General features: G+C 42.0%; 1 protein-coding gene across 10 annotated transcripts in view; it reads right to left on the reverse strand.

Annotated features, from left to right (window-relative positions):
* The window catches only part of PCM1 (pericentriolar material 1), a 225,895-nt gene that overhangs the window by 134,431 nt on the left and 66,836 nt on the right, over positions 1 to 24,628 (reverse strand). For 7 of the 10 annotated variants that reach the window (XM_073607950.1, XM_073607958.1, XM_073607942.1 and 4 more), the window contains exons 5-6: positions 21,738 to 21,851; positions 7,709 to 7,886 (exon numbers count right to left, since the gene is read on the reverse strand). In XM_073607950.1, coding sequence (XP_073464051.1) covers positions 7,709 to 7,886; positions 21,738 to 21,851 — 292 coding nt within the window. Of the gene's footprint in view, positions 1 to 7,708; positions 7,887 to 21,737; positions 21,852 to 21,972; positions 22,108 to 24,628 lie in introns of those variants that run through there. The other 3 variants (XM_073607974.1, XM_073607935.1, XM_073607966.1) reach the window with 2 other exon arrangements.

Consider the following 24,628-nt stretch of genomic DNA (forward strand, 5'->3'; position numbering starts at 1 on the left):
ACAAAAAAAACAAAACTTTTCTTTCACCTTCAAGTTAAACTGCTGCCTACAGGAGGATTGGACACTTAAAAAAAAAAAAAAACAAAACAAAAAAACAAAAAACAACTTTAGTCCAGCCCTGGATTGCCCCTCCTACTGTGAGGAGTACAACAAAAACTACAATTTCCTTTTTCTCATTCTTTCGCGTTAGGGACATCCATAAGCAATCCTTCAGTGGAGTGGGCAATGCAGCAAACCACCACTAACAGGTAAAATATGAACCATATAAAAACTGGTAACTGCCTGCAATTCTAAAGCTGCCTGAAAGCCCAAATGCGAAAAAGCTGGCAACAGCCACATACCCTACTTGGTAACAAAAAATGTGAGCGAGAGCTAGCTGGTTGCCTAGTACAAGGAAACAATGACTGATGCCAAAACAACAAGAAACACATATATACCCAGTGAAGTATATCCTTGACAGAGAAATTAGAAAAACAATCCATAAAGACAATAAACTCAGAAGATGGTCTACCAGGTTCAACAGGAAGGGCGGAAAGAAAACTATCAACCTACAGGAACTATAAAAAGGGATGAACACAAGGTAGTCACTAACCAAGGAGACAGCCTGAACTATAGTCAAAAGGAAAAGAAGCACCTCATCAACAGTGAGGATGAAAAGAGGGACCAAAGAAAAACCCTCTTGTTTGAGGAAGGCTGTCAGGTCAGATGCTCACCTCACAAAGGCAATAGTGACAAGAAAAGAGCCTTAAACTACATTCACACTGGCGATTAAGGTTGGTGTGAATTGTAGCAGCAGTTCCTTCTGTGGATGTCAGCTGACCAATGCAGCCGCCAACGCCATACACTATAATGACAGGTCTTCAGTGACCGCAGCTATTCGCAGTTCTCTGCACAGCCAGCGATTACCTTCAGTGCTTGCTGCTGGACGCACTTTGTGTGCTTCCTAAAAACACAGAGAACTTAGTTTTGATCCCACTGTGTCACAAGGGACCAAGGTGTCCGTTTATCAAGCAGTGGAAAATATCCGCTGCTCAGTTATCTAGCATTGGAATCAAAATGGGGGGTGGGTACAGCGCTACTCCAGTGATGTTATAAAGGTAATTACACAATAAGCAGCTAACACACCTCTAAGACAAAGACAGAAGTAATTGGATCGACAAATATATATAACGTGTAGCGCTATGTGTATAAACAAAAAAACTTAAGTTGGAGCCATCTTTCAATGGCCAAAAGTGAACATGAAAAATACTTCAAAAATGAAATAAAAGTGACTCTATACAAAAAGTGCACTATATAATACAAAATGATATGTAAAACATAATAATATCAACAATACACCAGTAAAATGTGAAGACAGGACCAAATTATAATTAGATGGGAAATCAACCCAAAGAAAAGTCTGTAAATAATTAAAATTGTGTTCCTGGTGAAAATCAAAAACCACCACCGACAGTCTTTGAGGATTAACTGATGAAAACAACAACGGAATGTCACTGATGGGTGAGGAGGTAAAACACCAAATGAAATGTGACGTCTTGAATAGGTCTTGAATAGGTAACAGGACCATCACCAAATCATCTGCGGAGGCTTACCGGAAGTAGGGGACTTGAAAAGACATACGTCTTACAAGTCTCAAAACGCTTGTTTAGCCGCCAATTATTTACAGACTTTTCTTTGGGTTGATTTCCCATCTAATTATAATTTGGTCCTGTCTTCACATTTTACTGGTGTATTGTTGATATTATTATGTTTTACATATCATTTTGTATTATATAGTGCACTTTTTGTATAGAGTCACTTTTATTTCATTTTTGAAGTATTTTTCATGTTCACTTTTGGCCATTGAAAGATGGCTCCAACTTAAGTTTTTTTGTTTATACACATAGCGCTACACGTTATATATATTTGTCAGTTATCTAGCATTGACAGAGGAGATGTCTCTCTTCTGAGTGCCAGTTTATGAAGCGGTGTAGATCGCTTCTCCTTTTGAGATGTGAAGCAATCTACAAACACTTCGAACAGTGGAGAATCCCCCGTTACAGTAACCTCGTGAGACATAGCGAGATTACAGTACCAGAAATTCACTTTAACACTCTGGTGTCTGTTTATCAAGCAGCGGTAAATTACCGCTGCTCAGTGCACGGACATTCTCATGGAAATTCCACTTTAAGTGATGGTGACCCCCTGACATGCCACATTTGGCATGTCATTTTTTGGGGGGGGGGGGGGGGGGGGGGGAGATAACCAGTTTTTATGGGCACCTCACCTCTCCCACCCTGCAATGTTCTGGGAGTGCACGCTCGGCTGCGAAGCCACACCCGGGCCCCCACAGTTAGAATGTCGGCGCCTCGGAAAGGTGAGGGGCTTTGTGAGCCTGCATCGCTGGACAGGCGAGGTGTTTGATTATTAAAAGTCAGCAGCTACAATTTTTGTAGCTGCTGACATTTAAATGGGTGGAACTCCGCTTTAATGAAATAATTAGTCCCCCTACACAAAATATATATTATATACACACACACCAAAAAGACAGCGGCACTCAGGGGTCTTGAAAGGTGAACGCACAATGGTTAAATTCAACGTTTCGACAAGGCACAAGCTCAACTGCCTCAGGATGCGAGCTTGTGCCTCGTCAAAACGTTGAATTAAACACCATTGTGCGTTCGCTTTTCAAGACCTGTGCATGCCGCTCTCTTTTTTGGTTTATATGCACTAGTATATACTGTGCATCCGAGCCCATTTTTGATCCCTGATTTGTGTGCGTTGACAACCATTGGATATAGATATATATCACTATCTATTATACACATAAACATGGCAGGGAGACAGGTTAATTGTCTCGGGGGGTCTGATCGAGGTAGAAGTCAATATTCCCCCTCAGTTCCCCCGGGATTCTCTATTCTCTCCCTGAATCTCCACCTCTGAGCTGGTGAATCTGGGAAGAAGAATTCTGACAGAGATCGCCAGTGAAGTGCTCAGATCGCACCTTCATAAAACTGGCCGTTCCAGCGTCAATCAGTGACAGCTTCTCTGTTGCGGAGATAACTGGGGAAAAACATGTTCTCCCCTGATGATCTGCGTTTCATAAACAGTTAATGAACTGAGATCAGTTCAGTATTTCATAATCAGACACCTAACTGTGCAAGACAAATGGGAGCTCCCCATAGAGGAACGGAGTATAAGGTTTATCTTAACAAAAAATAGCAAGAAAGCAGACCTAATGGTGTGGAAGGCCAAGCTCGTGTCCCGCCTATATGCAAGTAGGGGAACACCACTGGGGCAAAGCTCCACGATAAACCTTGTTAAAATACCCTACTACCTATCCTTGAACATAGCAAAAGTCACAGGATTACAGATTTCCCGTGAACAACAGTCAAGAGCAACAACTGGTTGATTAAGAACATTTGCCCAGGTCAATCCAGAACAAGAAAGAATGCCAGAAAACCATCCCTCTCTCAAGTATGCCAAGTGTTTAGAGATCCCACAGAGTCACAAAATCATTCCCTGGTACTGCCAGAGAACTTCTACACCTGGAAATGAACCTGTCCACCATGTAGTTGAACCAGGATATCAGGGGGGCCCACATCCAGTGTCCTCCACACAGGTTCTGGAATGCATTTAGGCAAGTGAACCGCTCCAGCACATACAGAAATAACCAACTGAAGGAAGCATGACCTTCAATTGACTGCACCCGAGATGGACCACCTTAACCACTTCCATACCACAGGCCATCATATGACATCCTGGGCTTTCAGTGGTGATATCCGAATGAGGTCTGCAGCTGCAGGCATCATCCAGATATAGTTTTTTTCAAACGGCGATTCCCTACACCATATGAACGATCATAGCAGCAGTTCAGCCGCTTGATTGTTCTTACCAACGACAGGAGGGGACTCTCCCCCCTCCCACTGCCCTCCAGTGCTTCTCCAGGCTCTCCTGTGCGATTGGGGACCCGGAGAAGGAATCCGCCGCCGCCAGAAGTCAGAGAAAACCGAGGGACAGATGGTCCCCGGCAATCTCTATGACTCTTGGAGGCCCGGGCAAGACGTTATGACTGCACGTCCAGGACGCCAGAAGTAAACAAAGCCGTGATCCCAGCTAGAAGCATCAGATCGTTTATTTATTCTGATATGATGCTTTCCAGCCTGGAGGAGAAATGTGGGGTCTTATAGACCCCACATCTCTCCATAAAGAGGACCAATCACCCACTATTTCCATTACAAGGGATGTTGACATTCCTTGTAATAGGAATAAAAGTGATCAAAACACATTTTTTTTAAAGGGGAAGTGTAAAAATAAAAAAAGTTAAAGTAAAAAAACCAAAAAAAAACCACAAAAATTCAAGCGCCCCCGTAAGTTTGCACGCAGCAGAAGAGGCATACGTAAGTCACGCCCGCATATGTAAACGACATTCAAACCACACAAGTGAGGCATCACTGCGAACGTTAGAGCGAGAGAAATAATTCTAGTCAAAGACCTCCTCTGTAACTCTAAACATGTAAAAAAAAATTTAAAGTGTTGCCTATGGAGATTTTTAAGTACCGAAGTTTAGTGCAATACCACGAGTGTGGGCAATTTTAAAGCGTGACATGTGAGGCATCTATTTACTCGGTGTATCATCATCTGTCACATTATACAAAATAATTGGTCTAACTTTAATGTTTATTTTAATTCATTAGGATGTTTTTTTCCCCAAAAACCAAAAATAAAAAAAAATTGCAAAAAACTACTGCGCAAATACTGTGTGACATAAAAAGTTATAAAAGAATATATATTTATATATAATGTTTGGGGGGTTCTGAGTAATTTTCTAGCAAAACAAAATATGATTTTTACAAGTAGGAGAGGAGAGCTAGAACTTGCGCAGTATAAAAGTGGTTAATAGTAGAGACACTCCAGCATTGTGGCCTAAGCTGCCTGCAAGCGATGAGGATTGTAGTGCCCTATTCTGATGAACCAGGATCCAACCTAAACATTGAGAAATATGGACAAATTAGAAAGGCGTTGTCTAACAAATGACACGCCAATTGTTTCCTCCACAGGGCATCCAAGTACTGGATGCCACAATGGGAATGCCATGAGACTGGGTATATGTAAATAAAATATTCCAGCTGACCACAGAGTCCCTCAGGGGAAAAGTATGGTAGATCTGATGGATAGCATTTAAAACTTTTGGACTTATAAGTCCCAAAAGAGGCAAGTATTCTCTATGGGGGAGAGAACAGTGACTAATCCATAGTACACACTGGCCAAATGTCAGATGGCTGTCAAAGAGGTATGATCAAAAGAGGTCTGCCGATCGGCTTCTGATCAGCACGCTCAGCCATTGGTTGAGCAAGCTGACTGGAGTGTGTTCTGGCAGGGGGACAGTCCCACCTGTCAGAACACAATAGAACAGCAGGGGAGATAGTTGTACTAACTTTGCATAGTTAGTACAGCGATTCCTTCTGAGCTGTCTGTTTTTTTTTTCCTTAAGCCCTGCTGGTAGAATGAAAAAAAAAAGTAGTACTGTGTAACATGCTTAAGATGTACCAACTCCCCAGACCGATTTGGCACAAGAGCTAGGACAATTGGTACAAGGTACAGAAGACCCCAAAGTGGCAGAGGTAAGTTTGCTGCTTTGTAGCGTGACACAGGAAGGAAGGTCGAAGAGGTGGAGCCAAAAGAGGAAGCTGGAAAAAGTCGTCAAGTCTATATTCTGAGAATGTCAACACTTTAGAAAGTGTGCTTCTTTATGTTAGTAGAGCGATCTCTCCTGCTATGCTACTTTGTTCTGACAGGGGATCTTCTCCCCGTCATGACACACTGATCAGCCATTGCTTGCGAGTGCTGATCAGATGCCGGTCGGCTGCCATTTTCAGCATGCCCATTTGGCAGAAGCCGAACATCAGGCCAGCTTCTGTCAGACAGTCTGCTGTACACACTGAACGAATGTCGGCAGGTTTCTGTTCAACTGGCAGATACCTGCAGATGTTCGGACCATGTGTACCAGCCTTAGGTTTCGTTGGCCTCATACTTCATAAGTAAAGAAACAAAAAGCCCAGTAAGCATGTGCATCAAAAGCATCTCCATGCCCCATAGAGAAGGGCCTCAAAGAGAGTGAAATGGAAAGGTCTTTGCAGCTGTAGGGGCTCTAAGACTGAGCACAGATTGGAGATAGCAGGCTGATCCTCGAGTTTCAGAGTAATGCACACCACATCAATAAGAGCCAAAATTTGTAGTAATGGCAGACTGACTGCTCAAGGATAATTTCATCTGGAAAAGAATGGAGCGACTCGTGATGGCTCAGCGGGCAGACCAGGCACAGAACCAATACAGCAAGTTACTGAAGCGTGCTTAAAGTGGAACTGTGGAAGTCAGAAAATGTAGTCCTGCTAGATGACTTCAGGCTGGCCCTTTAATATAATATGAAAAATAAAGGGCCTATATGGTTTAAAATCCAGTAATACATTGTCTCACCCTGCTCTGCACAGGCTTAGTTGATCTCTATTTTTGGGCACTGCGCTGAATTTGTAGAAGCCGATCTGCTGACACCCTAAAGATTTACTGCTGTTCAGGAGCTTTGGGCTTCAGATAAATGGCAGCCTCCGGAAAGAAGAAAACAGCAACAATGCTGGAAGCAATTTACAGCACACACTAATTTTGGTAGTATAATTATTACAGTGGAATGTATGTTCCTTGCTACAGAACATTGTCAGTAGTGGTAACAGTAGTAGGGGCTATATTGGGCTGGCTTTCAGTTTGCCAGTGTCCAATCCTCCTGTAGAACGCAGTACAATGCAAAGGTAAAACTCTTCCTGTGACCCTGAGGCTGCGTTCACAACTGAGCATAGCAAGAACTCTGATATTTTTTTTTGCCCACATGGCTGACTTTGCCTACTTTTTTCTGTACGCTTTGTCACACGTGAAAACACCTATGTTTATTTACTAAAACTGGAGCGTGAAAAATATGGTGCAGCTGTGCATAGTAGCCAATCAGCTTCTAACTTCAGCTGGTTCCATTAAAAGAGAAGTATGGGAATTTTAAAATTTTTTTGGGGAATACTAATCTAGGTGGAGAACTGAGCGATCAAACACCGCCAATCACTCAGTTCTCAGAGATTCTGGAGCAGAAAGTTGGTGACTGTCAGTCACGAGCTCTCTGCGCTGCCCCTCCCCCGTGTTTACTGGAGCGCAGGGATGTGGAGTTGATAGAGTGGCCAGCTCAGGCTTTTAGAGGCTCACTGAGAGGCTGAGCCAGGTGCCAGTCCAGGCATGTGGGTGAACCCCAACCACAGAGTCGCAATCTTTCCTAAGCCTGGACCGGCTCTAACGACAGCTGACAATGGGTCACAGGAGCGCAGAACAAACTGCACTCCTGTGATCCACAGGGGAAGTACAGCCAAACAAGCTTTGGCTGTACTTCTCCTTTCAGCTTTGACAGAAAAAACTGGAAGCGGATCGATTTCCTAGCAGAGCTGCACCAGATATTGCACTCTCCAGTTTTAGTAAATCAACCCCCAAGTGTGAATGGAAGCTCAATGAAGGAGAAAGAAGTATTATTAATTCTTCTGTGCAGTGCATGGAGTAGGTCAATCCACTGACAGTAAATGTGAATGTACATTGTGTTAAGATTTTACTATTTTTTTTTAATGCCTTAGATGCTGTAAGGGAACTGGGAAGGAAATACCTCACTTGTTTATATTGTTAAGAAGAAAGAAATGGCTCTTACCAGAGTCATCCATCACAGCGATTGCTTGTTCGGTCTTGTGTTGTAAGGCAAGAAGAGCTGCCTGCCTTCCCTTTAAGGCCCTGAGCTGCTCCTGCTGTTGAAGGATCCTTGTCAGCAATGCATGTTGCTTTTTCATATTTTTTAATTCTTCTTTGGCCTCTTGTTGAGGATCTAACGCCTGCAAATGAAACAGTAATTTACTATAAAATTCAAGTGACTCACATAATACTTTGCAAGTATTACATAAAGATCTAGCCCTTGTATGAAAAATGTCTAGCAGAAATGTACTTCTATGAATTAGACCACACATTGGTATGTTACTATATACCTCGCAATCACAAAAACTATAAATTGATATCGGACTTGACGGTATAAAATTACTCAAACAGGCAAAAGCATACAGAATATGCAGTGCTGAGGGTTATTTGTATTAAACTATGTAATCAAAAGACACTTTAGCAGTTATTGCTTCACTTCTACACTGTACATCATAAAAAAGATTTTTGACTTGCCAGCGAAATTACTTTTTTTTAGAGAACAGTACAGGACACAGGCTCCTCCCAATCCCAGCTAGCCACAATTTTGTAGAAAGCCAACTGGATCATGTATCGAACAGATCAAGAAAAGCATGACTTAGAGAATCTTATAGCACCTTACACCTAAAACTGTCATCAGATGAGACTTGAAGGTGGAGGTCTGAGAAATAGATGCCCAATATGGAAAAGCCCATAAAGAACTAAAAGGTCTGTGGGAGTGAACTTTAACAGGGATGAGAGGAACCCAATCCTTTATGCCAGAAGTTCTATTGATGACATATCTATTCCACCTAGCAATGGTGGAGTAAGAAGCAGAGAGTCCCGTTGGACCCTTTATAATAGCACAAAGAGGGAATCAGATTACCTAACATGAAGCTGTAGCAGGGAGCTAGAGCTTCTCAGTGCATTACATCAAGACAGTGGATGTCCTTAGGATGTTTCAAAGCAGGATATAAGGAGGGAAAGACGATGTCCTGGTTGAGGTGTAAAGAAGAAAACCACCTTCGGGGGGCGGGGGTAAAGGTCTTAGGCCTCGAGACGACCTTGTCATTGCCCAAAACTAGGAAGGACTCTTAGAGGATAATGTCAGTACTCAGAGACCCTCTGCACAATGGTGACAGCAACAAGAAATGTGACCTTGGATGTAAGGCCAGAATAGTTTTTCAGGTGTAAAGGCAGACTTTTTGAGAAATCAATTTAGGCCCCTGTCCCTCAGAACCTGGGCAATGCTGTTAAAGCCAGCAAATTAGAACTAGGATGGTGGACTGGACCCACAGAGAGTACAAGTTTTTCCAAGTACCACATAATCTGGGACAATTCACTGCGATGAGAATCACTGGACAATCCTTTCTTTATCCTGTGAGGAAGTGGGAGAAGCTGAAAAGTCAGTAAAGTGTAGATCAGGTAAATTGATCCCATAGTGTCCCTAGAGTGTTCACTGCGAAACCCAAGGATCCATGGACCTAGCAACAAATTTGTCGACTAAGACCTTTTGTTCCAGCTGCTTGCGGCTGTGATCAGCTATGGTTACTGAACGGATCTCCAGCGGGTATTCAGCGTTCGGGAAATCTCAAAGTATGGTGTTTTGCATATCCGGTGAAGAAGCCTCTATTATAACCCAGGTGCTTACCAATTTTCGGTGGCTGTATCTGAAAAAGATGGCAGCATGAATGCAGAAACATACTGCATGCATTCTCAGCAGAAGAGGTGGGTGGAAACAAGTCATCTGGGAGGCCTGAGGCAGTTACCTCATCCATCTGAGAATACAGTAATTCCAGACAGAAGCAAAAAAACGCTCAATTGACTATCGTTCACTAAAAATCGTTACAAGAAAAAAAAAATGGCATGGGGTGCCACAATAAAATTAACAGCCAAATCCTCTGCCTACTAAACTGCACAGTGTCCCATGACTGGCAGATAGTGTTGATTAAAGCCAGGAAACAGATCCAATATACAGGGAAACTTTATCTTACCTTATCCATAACACAAGACCTATTAAGATCCAGAATTTGCTTGTCATGATAAGCATAACCCGAAGGGGCCTTCAGGGTTGGAAAACCATATAATTGGACAAGTATAGCACTCTGAAGTTAACATCAAAAGTTACACTATCTGCCCAGTAAATGTGCAGTGTACACAAATACAATGATACACAAAGTACAAACTCAGGGATCTGTTATAAGCCACATGGCAATGTTTACATCATGGCAATGTTACATCATGCCACATGGCACATGGCAATGTTACATCATGCCCATGGCAATGTTTGATTTTTAACAGTCTTCTAGTGGAAAGCTTTCAAATCTATAAAAACACTCATGCAACAGTAATAAAAGCCAAGCTGAGATGAGCCTCGCCAATTCTGGTGATCCATACAAGAATGACCACAGTTACTACCTTTCAAACACAATATATATATATATATATATATATATATATATATATATATATATATATATATATACATACATACATACACACATATACACATACATATATATCCTTAGTATAATAGCTGGACACAGGTCTTTAAATGCCTTATATGGGTATCCACAATGAAAAGGAAATGATACTTTGTCGTAATTCATCTATACAGATATACTGAAATGAACTAAAGGACCGTCACATCTGAACTGAGAAACTAAAATCAACGTTTTTCATCTGCAGCATTCACAGTAGCAGCCAACAAATAAAAAGGTAGCAGTAACAGAGTAACAGAGCATTCTTAAGTGAGGAGATCAGGGTTAGATTGTTCTATGAGAATGTAAAACCTTTTCAACTTGCAGGAAAAATTCTTTTCCACATTTACAAAGGAATATTTTGCTAGATGCGATTGATGGACTACTGAACTTTTCATTTGCCCATCCCACAATCAGAAATGCAGCCACAAGCCACAAAGAGTTGCAGAAAGCAAGGGTATATGCACTGAGAGTGAAAAAGTAGTAATGTGGTTGAATTATTTTACATTGTCGGTTAAATATATACCTTTGACTGTAATCCATACTGCAGAAGGTGAATGCTATGTGGCCTCAGTTCCCTGTCACTGACAGCTGGGCTTTCACCCTTACTTTGAGAAGAGGTAGAGATGCCGAATTCTGAAACTTTCATTTGTAAGCTGTCTAGATTGTCTTCAATGCAGGGCCGACTATGAGATATCTCCTTTGTTAAACAGTTAAATTTGTTAGAATTTGCCACACAAAAGCAAATGAAAACTGCATTTTTAAAACCTACAACAAATAACTAAATCGGGAGTAGTGCTTTAATCTCATTTCACTACTTTTCCTGCTAATCATATCACACAGCAAGCGCTTGCCTCAAATGTCAAAAAATATAGTGATTCCAACTAAAACAAGTCAAGGTAATATGGTCTTAACGAGAAAAAAATTAGAAGGAAAGTATAGAGTGTAACTTCTGGCCTTTCCTTCTAAAAATGCTAGTTGCCTTACTGCCATTTGCAGCTTACCAGTTATTAGATATGATGGCTGTATTCATTTTCTTTTTTAGGCTCTCTTTCTTCTGCTTTCATCTAGTGTTCAAGCCAGTATGCGTGTTTTTCAAAAGAACAAAGTCTCTTGCAGAAGTATCAGTTACAGGGATGAGACAAACCATTTACCACTGCCAGGGGTGCTTACAATGATCAGCTTTTATGTAAAACCTTTATCCCACAAGGAGAAAAAATCCATTTGCTTTAACTGCTTATAAAACCTTATCTGGAGTTTGGTTTCGTTAGTGTGCCCACTGACTGGGAACAATTATACAGATAATGACACATTGTAACGAGTCAGTTGTTCCGCCAAGCGCCTTTTCAATCCTCAGAAACCTCCAGCTGCAATCTTCTGCAGGAATTGACACTTCCGAGATTTTCTCTTCTGGGTCACTGACCTTCCTGTAACACAGGAATAGAGGTCTGCAGGAGGAACCAACAAGCTCTTGTGAGGACAAGGAGATCAAGACTCCCTAAAGGGTGTTCATTTCTGCAGAAGACTTCAGTCATGAATTTCTGTTGATCAGAGTGGCGCTTGGCTGTGCAGATAGGCAAGCAACTCCTTTTCTTTTTATACGTACAGAACTTATAGACTTTTTGCTATATCTTCTGGTCCACTAAAATGTGCTGTTATGTGGTTAGTTGAAAGAAAGAATAAAGTGTAAAGGAATGCAGCTGGTTACCAGGAAACAAAAGCTGGCCATACATTGATCAAAAGTCAGCTGGTTTAGCAGGGACAGTCTGAATTTTGATCAGTGTGGCGCTGTACCTGCTCGATCGAAGTTGATCGTTTGAAAACAAAGTTGGAAGCCTTTAATCAATCAGCTGCTGTTGAGTGTATTCTGAGAGTGCTGGGTGCTGCAGTCAGAATACAATGTCTGGGGTCGAGGATTCCACCTGTGTGGATGGAGGAATCTATTAGCAGGCTGAATGAAAAGAAAGAAAAATACTAAGTTTGGGTTCCTTCAAAGGACTTCAGCTAGGAATTCCTGAACTGAAGTGGTGTTCGGTGGAGCAGAAAGCAGGAGAGGTCAGCATTCTCCTTTACAGGTACAGAATTTCTGGCCATTGTTAATTCATTTCAAAACAGAAAGATAAGCAATGGGAGCGCCTTTATTTCCCTTAATCACAGGTGTAGTTGTTTAAAAGAGGTTGTAAAGCCTCTAGTTTTTTCACCTGCATGCATTTTATGCATGCAGGTGAAAAACCTTCTGTGCTGCAGCTGCCCCCAGAGCCCCCCCCCCCTTTTCTTACCTGAGCCCATCCGTTCCAGCGATGTGCACGAGCTTAACTAATCCAGTCACTGTCTCCATCCTCATTGGATAGATTGATAGCAGCAGGAGGCATGGGCTTCCGCTGCCATCAATCAAATCTAGTGACACAAGAGCGGGGGGCGGGGCCAAGTCCTGCTGTCTGTGTCAATGGACGCAGCAGCGGGACTATTAAGTGCGCCCGCATGGGTGCCCCCCCAGGGAAATCATCTCTCCGTAGGCACATCCGTTGAGGAGCCAGGACCACTATCGGGGCATCCCAGAAGAAGAGTATCGGGATGCTCTTTGCAAAACCATTGCATAAAGCAGGTTAGTGTAACATGTTTGTTATTTGAAAAGAAAAAAAAAAATGAACCTTTACAGTCACTTTAAAGACATTTCTAAAAGCTGACCATTTCAATTGCCATCTCGCCAAGCACTTGTAGTTTAACTTGAGCATCTTGCAATTGACCGACGTGGCGCTAACCCTCCTCAATATTTGCCAAATCTCTGGCTCTTTAAGCTGTATATCTAATTCCTTCTCCCACTTCTTAATAAATGGTGGGATCTCCGACCCTTTCATTTCTATTAACACTCTATAGATCTTACAAATCCCCCTCCTCCCCGTTTTCTCCATGCAAATTTTCTCCAAGGGCCGTAAGTTTTTGGCTGATCTAATGGGCTGCGGGAGTGTATTAATAAAGTGGTTCAATTGGCTATACCGCCATGGATCTATAACCAGCAATTCACCTTTATTTTTTAAATCCTGATATGTACATATTTTAACTTGTTCCATGACGTCCTTTAGTTGTGCATCCTCCTTTAATATCCACTTCCGAAACAAGTACTCTATTCCCCGGTGTAAAATAATCTGTATCTTTCAATGGGATTAAGGGTGAATTAAACTCCCAATGCTCCTTTTTGTGCAAAGTATCCCAAGTAGTTAGTGCATGTCTGGTGATATCCTGTGCGTCCATGCTTAGTTTTCTAAGTTGTGGTGGGATCCATATTATCTTACCCATTGTGACTTTACAAATTGTGCTTTCCATTTTAACCCATCGCTTTTCCTTATTATTTTTAGCCCATTCTATTATTCATGATAGAATAATTGCCTCGTAATAATTTCTAATATCAGGTGCCCCCCCTTTGCCTTATCTTTACTTCATCCAAATGAACCTTAAGAACATAGTGTGCAATGTTTTAAGGTAGACTTGTGGAAGTGGAACCGGGAGCATTTGCATCGTATATGTAATTTTGGGTAGGATTACCATCTTGTATATGTTGATTCTTCCGGCCCACGATAGCTGTCCTCTTGTTATTCTATTCAACTCTTTTTTGATCTCGTTAGGAATTGAAACAAAATTAGCCTGATATAATGTCTCCCTCGATGTCGTTATTTTGACTCCTAGATAATTGAGTTCTTTTTTCCCCCATATGAATGGAAAGTCCTTTTGGTAAGTGTATTCCCCTATTTTACCTTTATTAATATCTAATGTTTCCGATTTAGCCGGGTTTATCTTAAAATTAGATAGCTCCCCATATTCTTTTAGGACTGTGATTAGATTTGGTAGGGTAGTCCTGGGGAGGGTAACAGAATAAAATGTCGTGCGCAAAGGCAGCCAGTTTATGGGCTTCTTCCACGATTTTTATCCCTCTGATGTCCGAGTTTTGCCTTATCTTCATTAGGAGGGGTTCAAGCGCCAACACAAACAGTAAGGGGGAAATTGGGCACCCGTGTCTTGTGCGATTGAACATTTCGAATGGCTCCAAAAGTATTCCATTTACCTTCACTCTCGCTGTGGGTCGGGCATATAATGCCTTTATCCATCTGGTCATATTTTCCCCAAGTTCTATCTCCTCCATCGTGCCCTGCACAAAGCCCCAGTCCACCCTGTCAAAAGCTTTTTTAGCATCTATTGACAGGAGTAGTCCTGGTTCTCCACTGTCTTTAATTTTCTGCACTGCCAAGAGCGTTCTAATACCATTATCCCTCCCCTCTCTTCCTGGTATGAACCCAACCTGGTCTGGGTGTACTATCGCGTCCATTATGTTTTTCATCCTTTCAGCTAATACTTTTGGGAATAGTTTGGTATCCGTATTTAGGAGTGATATGGGCCTGTAACTAGAACAGAGTGTGCTGTCTTTGCCTTCTTTCAAAATAATAATAGTAATACTGGCTTCCAACGCCTCCTTCCTCATCTCCCATTTATCCCCAATCCCATTCATATAGGAGCACATTTTGGGGATTATCTGATCCTGAAATTTTTTGTATTATAATATTGTCAGGCCATCAGGTCCAGGGCTTTTACCTGCTGGTGTTTCTTGCAACATTTTTTTTTATCTCTTCTTCTGTAATGGGGGCCTCTAGAGCACTCTGTTTATTTTCTGCAATTTTATTTAATCCTATATTTTTTAAGAAAGCTTTTATTTTCTCTTGTTTTTTTCCAACCTCTTCTTTAGTATCTTTCTTATTAATTGCGTATCGCTCCATATAATAGTCTTGGAAGGTCTTGGCGATGTCTCTGGTTATTTATCTCATATCCCCTGTCGTCTTAATTTTTTTCGATGTAGTTGGCTGTTTTCTTTTTTTAATACCTTTGCCAAGAATTTCCCCGGTTTATTCCCACCTAGGTATCTTTCTTTTTCTATTAAATTGTATGCGGTACGTGTTTCTTGTTCTACTAGATCCCTCATGGCCTCCCTTTTACAGTAAAGTTTTAATAACGTCTCCCCATCGCCACTTAGCTTGTGTTGCTGTTCTAAATCAAAATTTTTTTTTTGTTAAGGCTATTTTATCTCGCTTAGTTTTTTGTTTTTTTCTCCGACCCAGCCATAATTAGAATACCCCTGATATAGGCTTTGTGAGCCTCCCAGACTGTGGCTTCTTAAGTATCCACTGCTTAGTTTGTTTTAAAATACAATTCTAGTTCTATTTTTTACTTTTTTTTTGGCTCTCCCCAGTTTTTAGTTGTAAACTCACAGGCGCGTGGTCTGAGAAGATCATTATTCCAATATTTGTGCTGGTCACAGCCTCCAGTAGCCTATGCTCAACCAGGAAAAAGTCAAGTCTAGAATACGTCCCATGCACGGGGGAGTAGAATGTTTAATCCCTTGCATTATTATGTTGCATCCTCCATGCATCTACAAGTTGATACTGATGCATTTTCTTTTTCAATTTATTCATCCATACCATACCTGTCTCCCGTGCATGTGACGTATTGTCCTTTCCTGGTTCGAAACAAAATTTAAAGTCCCCTGCCATTATGGCCCCCCCTTTCTTAAATTTCATAAACTCAGCTAAGACCCCCAGCAGGTATCTCTTTGAATTTTTATTAGGGCCGTATATGTTTGCCAGAGAACATTCAAATTTATTTAATTTGCCTCTCAAAAAAAGATACCGCCCTTCAGGGTCAGTCATTCTCTCCTCTAAATCGAACCTTACTCCCCTGGCAAACCCTATAGGGACTCCTTTTGCTCGACTGACAGGGGAGTCTCCGTAGTACCAAACTGGAGATTCTTTTAAAAAAATGTTGTGGTTCTTACCCAAAAAAAAAAAAACAAAGTGTCTCCTGCAGCAATGCCACCTCTGCTTTAAGATGTTTTAGTTCACCCATTATATTAGCACACTTAATGGGAGAATTCAAGCCACATACATTATATGAAATATTTAGGCTAGACATCATTTATCAAAAATATGGATTTTCTGTACCTAAACCAGCCAAAGGAGAAGGGATCTATGTAGAGGATGCCCTCACTATTCCACCTACGCCCACCCCTCCATCTACTCCCCCTTCCCTTCCCCAACACCTATCCCCATCGCCCTCCCAAATGGGGGTAAAAGGCCTCTCCATGGCCCAGAAAACCGTGGCCCCACTTGCTCCTCCCGGCCCTATGGTTGACCCCCTGGAGGTTGAGCTCGGGGTGGTCGCCGCTGGGACCAATACTCCCCTCAGAATTTTCCCGTGCCCGTTCGCCTCCCCCCTCTCTACATTCCACCCACCCCCTGTGCCCGGATTCCCTTCATGATATCATATTCTAATACGATTATGGTCCATGTCTTATTTTCTATTTCGTTTAAGCTTTATTTCTTCTTCGCTTCTGTTTCGCTTTGAAGACAAGCTGCCATGTTTGTGGCTCCTCAGTACTTTATTTTCAATTCTTTCCCACCAACCCAGGATTTCTACTATTGGCACATTTAAATGGTTACAAAATTTTGATCTTAATGTTGCCGAATGTTGTGGTTTTCAGCGACTTTTTCAAACGGGAAGGCAGCCCCCTCCCCCTTTTTTTTTTCCTCAACTCTCCGTGTTTCTGTCCCCAGGTAAAGGTGGGGCTAATTTTTCTCGCTAATCCGTCTGTGCACTTTACTTTAAATCCAGGGAAAGTTTTGCGCAGCCCAAATGCACTTGCCTGTGCAGTCAAGCTAATGCAATTATCAGTACATCGCATCTCAGCTCTCCCCTGCGTGCAGATTGTTTTTATATGCAGGCAAGTCTCTGCATTCCTTTATGTGCCCAGTAGCCCTTTCTCTGCTTTTTCACTTTTCACCGCTCGGTGATTTGTGGCAATTATGTGTGCGTTCTTAGCAATCGATGGCGACAGTATCAATCTATAAACATGTCCCCCTACAATAGTAGTGCTCTTTGGATAGTTTGTTTAATTTATTTCATCAAACATCAATCCCCATATGGTATAGACTGTTAAACAGTTTACTTGCCGTCTCTGAGGATCTGATGTGCAGGGGGGGTCACTGTGTGAAGCCTGTCACCGAGGATACTTTCGCTTGCTGTCTGTTATCTGTTCCCCGTCTCGAGCGCCACTCGCCCTCTATGTCGCTGTGCTTGAGCGGGCTCCTGGCAACGAATACCGTATCCGAACGATTGGTACAGTGACTCAACTCGGCTCTTTCCGTGAGCTCTCCAGGTGCGCTGGTTGCCAGGGACGAGCCCAACGCTGTAGGTGGACGGGGATCCTCCACTCGTCTCTACTGCAGCAGCGGCAATGGAGCCCGTCCTCAGTGGGAAAAAGTACCGGGGGGGGTTTGAGCAGGGTCGGGAGACAGCCTCTCCTTAGGACAGCATCTCGGGGAGGGAGTCTCGCGGGCTTCACAGGCTCAGCATCCCACATCCAGCCCCTCCCTCCACACCTGCTGCGATCTAGGAATCATTTATACAGAGGGGACCACCACCCAGTGGGATAGGTTTTTCAGAGGATTTCCTGACATGGATTAGGCTACTGCATTCGCCCAATGTGGCTATAAGGTGCAGAGCCTTCCACTCAGGTATCTAGGAAATTACGTTTTTGGAGACACCGGGGTAGAGCTTGTATTCAGGTGTAGTTATTTAATATATAATTAGGGGGGGTTCATAGCGGTCCCATACATGTGCGGGGGGAGAGAGGGGATGGAAATGGGATTATTTTTGTACATGTGTTTTGGTGGGTGGGAAGGTTGATTTTTTTTCCATGGGGGTTTGTGGGATTTTGTGGGGGAGGTGAGTATTTTTGAGAGCTGTTTTTGTGGTGCTAACTTTTTATTCAATAAATCTTGAGGAGAAAACCCATAGGTGTGCATATTCTTTTATTTTTATGACAAGCACACATATGCCTAAAAACGCTGCGGTTTTAGGCATCAGTGTGCAAGAGGCCTAAATAAAGTGGTAGTAAACTTCTGAATGTGATTTTTACCTAGAGGGAAGCTTATAATAAAAGCTTACTTGTAAATAAAAGAAAATATCTCCTAAACGTTCACTGTTTAGGGGATATTTTAGTGAGCAGCAGTCAGTGATGTCACCAGTGCATGCGCCCTGAAGGAACGACATACCTGTGCCGCTCCTTCAGAGCGCTGTTTCGCGGCTGACTCCTGCATGCATGTGCGGGAGTGACACAATCACAGCTCGTCCATTCAAGCTGCCAAAGCCCGCAAGCCCGGAAGGAAGACTGGGTTAGGATGGAAGCCCTGTCAGTGGTGATAGCGCAGCACTGGAGGAAGTCATTTAAAGGCAAGTCTTTCATAATGTGCTGGTATGTGATGCATACTAGCACATTATGCAATTGCCTTACAGGGGATTTTCTTTTTTCAAATGCCACAGTTTACTACAGCATTAAGCATTGAATGGTATGCGTAATTGATCAAAAACTCAAGCTATATTTTATCAATATTTGGGATTTGAAACCAATGTATCCTGCCAATCATCAGAATCTCTCCCATTCACAGATCTTGTTACAGGCAGTGAAAGCAATGAAAGAATGTTCCACAGTAGGGGGAAGAACAGAGTAGGGGGCTGGTCCTGGTTGGGAACCTTTTCACAGACAAGAAAAGGACAGGAGTCCCTGCAGTGACGATTTCTACAGAATCCAGCTGTCAGCACAATGGGTGACATGCTTCATTACAGGCAGGTTAGCTCATTAACCACTACCAGCTAAAACCAATTCTGGCATTTCTCTCCTACATGTAAAAATCATCATATTTTCGCTGGAAAATTACTACCCCAAACATGTAAATTTTTAGCAGAGACCCTAGGGAATAAAATGGCAGAAGTTGCAATTCTTTTATGTCACATGGTATTTGCGCAGCATTTTTTTCAAACGTGAAATTTTTATTGGGGGGGGGGGCGCACAGTATTTACCCCAATTCTTTTGTATAATGTGAAAGATGTTACGCCAAGTAAATGGATACCTAACATGCCACTCTTTAAAACTGTGCCAAACTTCGGTACTTAAAATCTGCATAGGCTACGCTTAACATGTTTTTTGCAGGTTATCAGTTTAGCTTTACAGAGGAGGTCTTGTGCTAGAATTATCACTCTGACGTTTGCGGCGATATCTCACATGTTTGGTTTGAACGCAGTTTACATATGTGGGCACGACTTACATATGCATGCGAGCATGAGCGGATGGGGGTGCTTAAAAAAAATAAAAAAATAATAATAGTAGTTTATTTTAACTTTATTTTTTTTTACACTTTGCCTTTAATTTTGTAATTGCATCCCTTGTAATAGGAATAGGACATGAAGGGTCCTCTTTACGGAGAGATCTGGGGTCTCTAAGTCCCCACATCTCTCCTCTATGCTGGAAAGCCGCAGATGTAAAAAAATTTTTAAAAAAATAAATAAATCTCAGGCTTACCAGCAAAAAAAAAAAAAAAAAAGGCAGTGTTTACATCTGCCAGAGCCGGAAGTGATGTCATGACGTCGCTTAGGGCCTCCGAGGGTCAGTTAGATGGCCGGGGACCAACTGGTCCCTGGCCAGCTCTATGACAAGCCGCTGCCGGATTTCTTTTCCGGCTCCCTGATCACACGGGAGAGACCAGAGAAGCACCGGAGGGCGGCGGGAGGAGGAACATCCCCATCCACCACCTGTAAAAGCAATCAAGCAGCTAAAGATGGCTTTTACGTGTGAGGGAATCACCAGCTGAAAACAAAATAAATTATCTGGATGATGCCTGTAGCTGCAGGCATCAGACATTTCCACTCAAAGTCTAGGACACCACATGACGTCCTACAGGCAGGAAGTGGTTATAAGCTAAAAGAAAATGTTTTTTATTGCTAAACTTCAACTTAAGGACTCATGCACACTGGCTTTTATAGGCATCTTGCGTTTTGTTTTTTTTTGTACCTCTCAACTAAACCCACATTAAAAGAAAAATAAAAAACAAAAAAAAAAACCTATCAATAAATACTGTATTAATATGCTGTTCATACTCAGTCACTATGAGTTTTGTTTTATGTAGTCTAAAAAAAAAGCTGGTTCATCCTGCTGTTCTTCATCAACCCCTCCTGTTCATGTCCTCAATGCAGCTAGGGATTTTGCAGCTGTGGTAGCAACTCTGCACATGCTCAGTTTTCAGTGAGTTTCTATGGTGAGCAATTCCTCCCCATCACATCTGAGCAGCCCATGTGACTATAGAGTCACATATGTGGGCGTATACACAGTAGTAAATGACAGCCCACTCCCTCCCTCCTCCATCATGCCCACTAACCAGCTAAACACAATAGGGGTGGGATATTACATGTAAATTAATAGAAGCTTAACCTCCCTCATATCCTAAGACACAGGCTGGAGGGGCGTGACACCACCTGTAACTGGCAGATATTCGCCCACACCAGGTTATTGCCACAAAACAAAGATCTGATTTCAAATATATATTTGTATGACAATTTAAAACAGTTTGATATTAATTATCTATTTTTACCCTGTATTCCAAAGGCTGTTTTTTTATTGTGACCAGCAGCAGAGTACTAGAAGCTTCTCCTGCTTATGTTTCCCTGCAATCAGGCTAGGAAAGAGCTGGGTCATATGACAGCTGTAGATCAGTTAGGAAAAAGGTGCTTCATTTTTTTAGTTAAAATAATTACAGTGCCACCATCCATATACAGAAATAGAAGGGATAATGTAAATTAATGAACTCAATACAGGGCACTTTCACCCCCTTCCTGCTCAGGCCATTTTTCAGCTTTCCGCACTGTCGCACTTTAAAATGACAATTGCACATTCATGCAACACTGTACCCAAATTAATTTTTAATTATTTTCTTCACACAGATTTCTTTTGGTAGTATGGTAGTATTTAATCACTGCTGAGTTTTTTTTATTTTTTACTAAAAAAATAAATAAAAAAAGGAGCAAACATTTTGAACAAAAAAAAAAAAAAAAGTAGTTTGTTTCCATTATAAAATCTTGCAAATAAGCTTTCTTCATAAATTTAGGCCAAAAAGTATTTTTTCTTTTTTACGATTTTTTTTTTTTTAACACACTGTGACCACAGCAAGACAGTGTTACCATAGTAACATTGTACTACTCTGGAGAAGTGAACAGGATTTTTCCTGCGGACACAGCAGGTGACAGATTGCGGTAGCACAGGAGGCAAGTTCCGGGAGGACGTTATATCAAAGTACTGCCCAAGCCATCATTTTGCAATAGGCTGGGTGGGAAGTGGTTCAACGAAACCTTTATGAAAATCTTAGATTAGCATGTATGTTTTTGATCACATGTGTGGTTTCATCAATAGTTATGATAATAGTAAATATGTGCCAAGTTTTACATCTTGTGCAAGGTTTCTGAACTCCTGTGTAATGTCAAATTAGTTTTACCAACTTTACCAACAAATTCAAGGGAAGTGCATTATATGCCTATAGTAATAATTACTAATTAATTGTTTTTTAAAAACGCTATGGGAGTATGACAAACCTTCCACTTGAACACACCTAAACTGAAGGGGCTTACATACTTAAAAAGAACCAGGTGGTTGAAAAAGGTGCTTACCGTGGTATCTGAAGCCTCAGACTGCACATCAATGTTTAGTGATGTGCTCTCAGCTACAGAACCTGATCCCACTGCTGAATCTATAGTGCGGGTATCCTCCTCATTTTCACTAGCCTGAAATATGGTATTAGTATAAAATATTGTAAAAGATTGAAGAAAACAGTCGAGAGACAAAGTACACTTTTTTTAAACTTCTTTAGACATGTAACATGCAGTCAGTAAAAGTCAGACTTACAAGCATTTTTTGAAGAAATGTAAGGTAACACTTTTCCTGGGCTTTTAGATGGCCAATTAAGTTTGACAAGCGTTCCACATTTGTAGACCTTTCTTTTTTCTCAACAAGGTCATCTCTCATAAAACTAGCCTTAGAAATATAGTTGCGAATCTGTACAAGTCTACTCACAACCTAAAGAAAAAGGCATGAACGGTAACTACCAGATGAGGATTTTCTGAATGGCGTCTATTTTATTTGTGTCAGCTAGGCACATTATAAGAAAATAAAAGAACAAATTGATTTTAAGACCCCTTTCACACCGAGGGCGTTTTGCAGGCGCTATAGCGTTAAAACAGCTAGCCCTCAAACAGCTGCAGCATTGTCTCCAGTGTGAAAGCCCGAGGGCTTTCACACCGGAGCGCTGCGCTGGCAGGATGGGAAAAATAAGTTCTGTCAGCAGCTTCTTTGGAGCGGTGTGTTTACCGCTCCTCCACCGCTGCTCCCCATTGAAATCAATGGGGCAGCGCTGGGATACCGCCGGCAAAATGCCGCTATTGCGGTGCATTGCGGGTGGTTTTAACCCTTTCTCGGCCGCTAGCGGGGGGTAAAAGCGCCCAGGTAGTGGACGAAATGCCCCGCTAATCTGACGGTAAAACGCCGCTAAAAATAGCGGCGTTTTACCGCCGGCCCTATGGGCGGCCCGGTGTGAAAGGGCTCTTAGAGTAATCCTAATTTGGGATAAATAAAATAAGTAGATGGTAGAATTAGTCTATTTACAGTCTTGTAATTACAGATTTCCCCCGAAGCACATGCACACAGTAAAGCCTAGTACACACGGGCCGAATGTAGGGCACCATCGGCCGGTTTAATAGAAACCGGCCAACATTTGGCCCGTGTGTATGGAAGCCGGCGGCTCATGACCAAAAACTAGTGTGTGTGTACTCGGATTTAGACCAAACTTAACCGGCCACCTTATTAGGTACACCTGTTAAATTGCTTGGTAACACAAATTGCTAATCAGCCATTCACTTGGCAGAAACTCAATGCATTTAGGCATCAAGACGTGGTGAAGACAACTTGCTAAAGTTCAAATTGTGCATCAGAATGGGGAAGAAAGGGGGTTTTTAGTGACTTTTCACAAAAAGAGTGACATCAGAGGGCCCTCTGTTGAAGTCAGGATATGACGAAACGCGTCAGTGTATAACCTACACGACGCCGGAAGTGATGCGTGCGCTCCACCGCTGCTGGACCCGGAACGAGGAAGTGGTTTCCATCGCTCCTTAATTGCCTAGACGGGATTACTGGTGGTCCCTACGGTGCAGTGCATGGTGATGTCACTCTTTTTGCTCTACGATTGCCTTTGTCTAGTACGTATATATTGATGGGGGATGTATGATGTGATGGGTTTTTATTATCAATAAACGGGATTACACTATATGCGCTTTTCTTTTGTTTATGATCCTTCTTGGAGCCCTACCATCTACTGGAAAAGTGTTGATATCAGTTTGGCTCAGAGATTTTCTTCCCTTGGAGGCTCTTTTATATTTTAGCTCTGGTGAGTTTGACCCCCTGAGGGGAGTGTGTTCACGCATGGTGGAATTGGATTGATCGGTGGAAGGTGCACGCTGTGACACTCTATAGGATCTACTTTGAACACTCTCTGAACCACTGCTTTTGCTTCACTGTTCCTAAGGACTTTTCTGTGTGAAGTTGGCCACACATTATCTATACGTTTACATGTGCTCAACATTAGCGCTGTTTTAGTATGTGACTATTACATTTATTGTTCATACGTTTTATATACTATTGTGTATATATAATTTTTTTTTTTTTTTTCGGGACAAAGTATTCAGACCCCCTTAAATTTTTCACTCTTTGTTATATTGCAGCCATTTGCTAAAATCATTTAAGTTCATTTTGTTTCATCATTAATGTACACACAGCACCCCATATTGACAGAAAAACACAGAGTTGACATTTTTGCAGATTTATTAAAAAAGAAAAACTGAAATATCACATGGTCCTAAGTATTCAGACCCTTTGCTCAGTACTTAGTAGAAGCACACTTTTGATCTAATACAGCCATGAGTCTTTTTGGTAAAGATGCAACAATTTTTTCACACCTGGATTTGGGGATCCTCTGCCATTCCTCCTTGCAGATCCTCTCCAGTTCTGTCAGGTTGGATGGTAAACGTTGGTGGAAAGCCATTTTTAGGTCCCTCCAGAGACGCTCAATTGGGTTTAAGTCAGAGCTCTGGCTGGGCCATTCAAGAACAGTCACTGAGTTGTTGTGAAGCCACTCCTTCGTTATTTTAGCTGTGTGTTTAGAGTCATTGTCTTGTTGGAAGGTAAACCTTCGGCCCAGTCTAAGGTCCTGAGCACTCTGGAGAAGGTTTTTGTCAAGGATATTCCTGTACTTGGCCGCATTCATCTTTCCCTCGATTGCAACCAGTCGTCCTGTCCCTGCAGCTGAAAAACACCCCCCACCATGCTTCACTGTTGGGACTGTATTGGACAGGTGATGAGCAGTGCCTGGTTTTCTCCACACATACTGCTTAGAATTAAGGCCAAAAAGTTCTATCTTGGTCTCAGCAGACCAGAGAATCTTATTTCTATCCATCTTGGAGTCCTTCAGGTGTTTTTTTTTTTTTAGCAAACTCCATGTAGGCTTTCATGT

Source organism: Aquarana catesbeiana, linkage group LG01 (assembly GCF_042186555.1).
Source record: "Aquarana catesbeiana isolate 2022-GZ linkage group LG01, ASM4218655v1, whole genome shotgun sequence".
NCBI classification, from domain to species: Eukaryota; Metazoa; Chordata; class Amphibia; order Anura; family Ranidae; genus Aquarana; species Aquarana catesbeiana.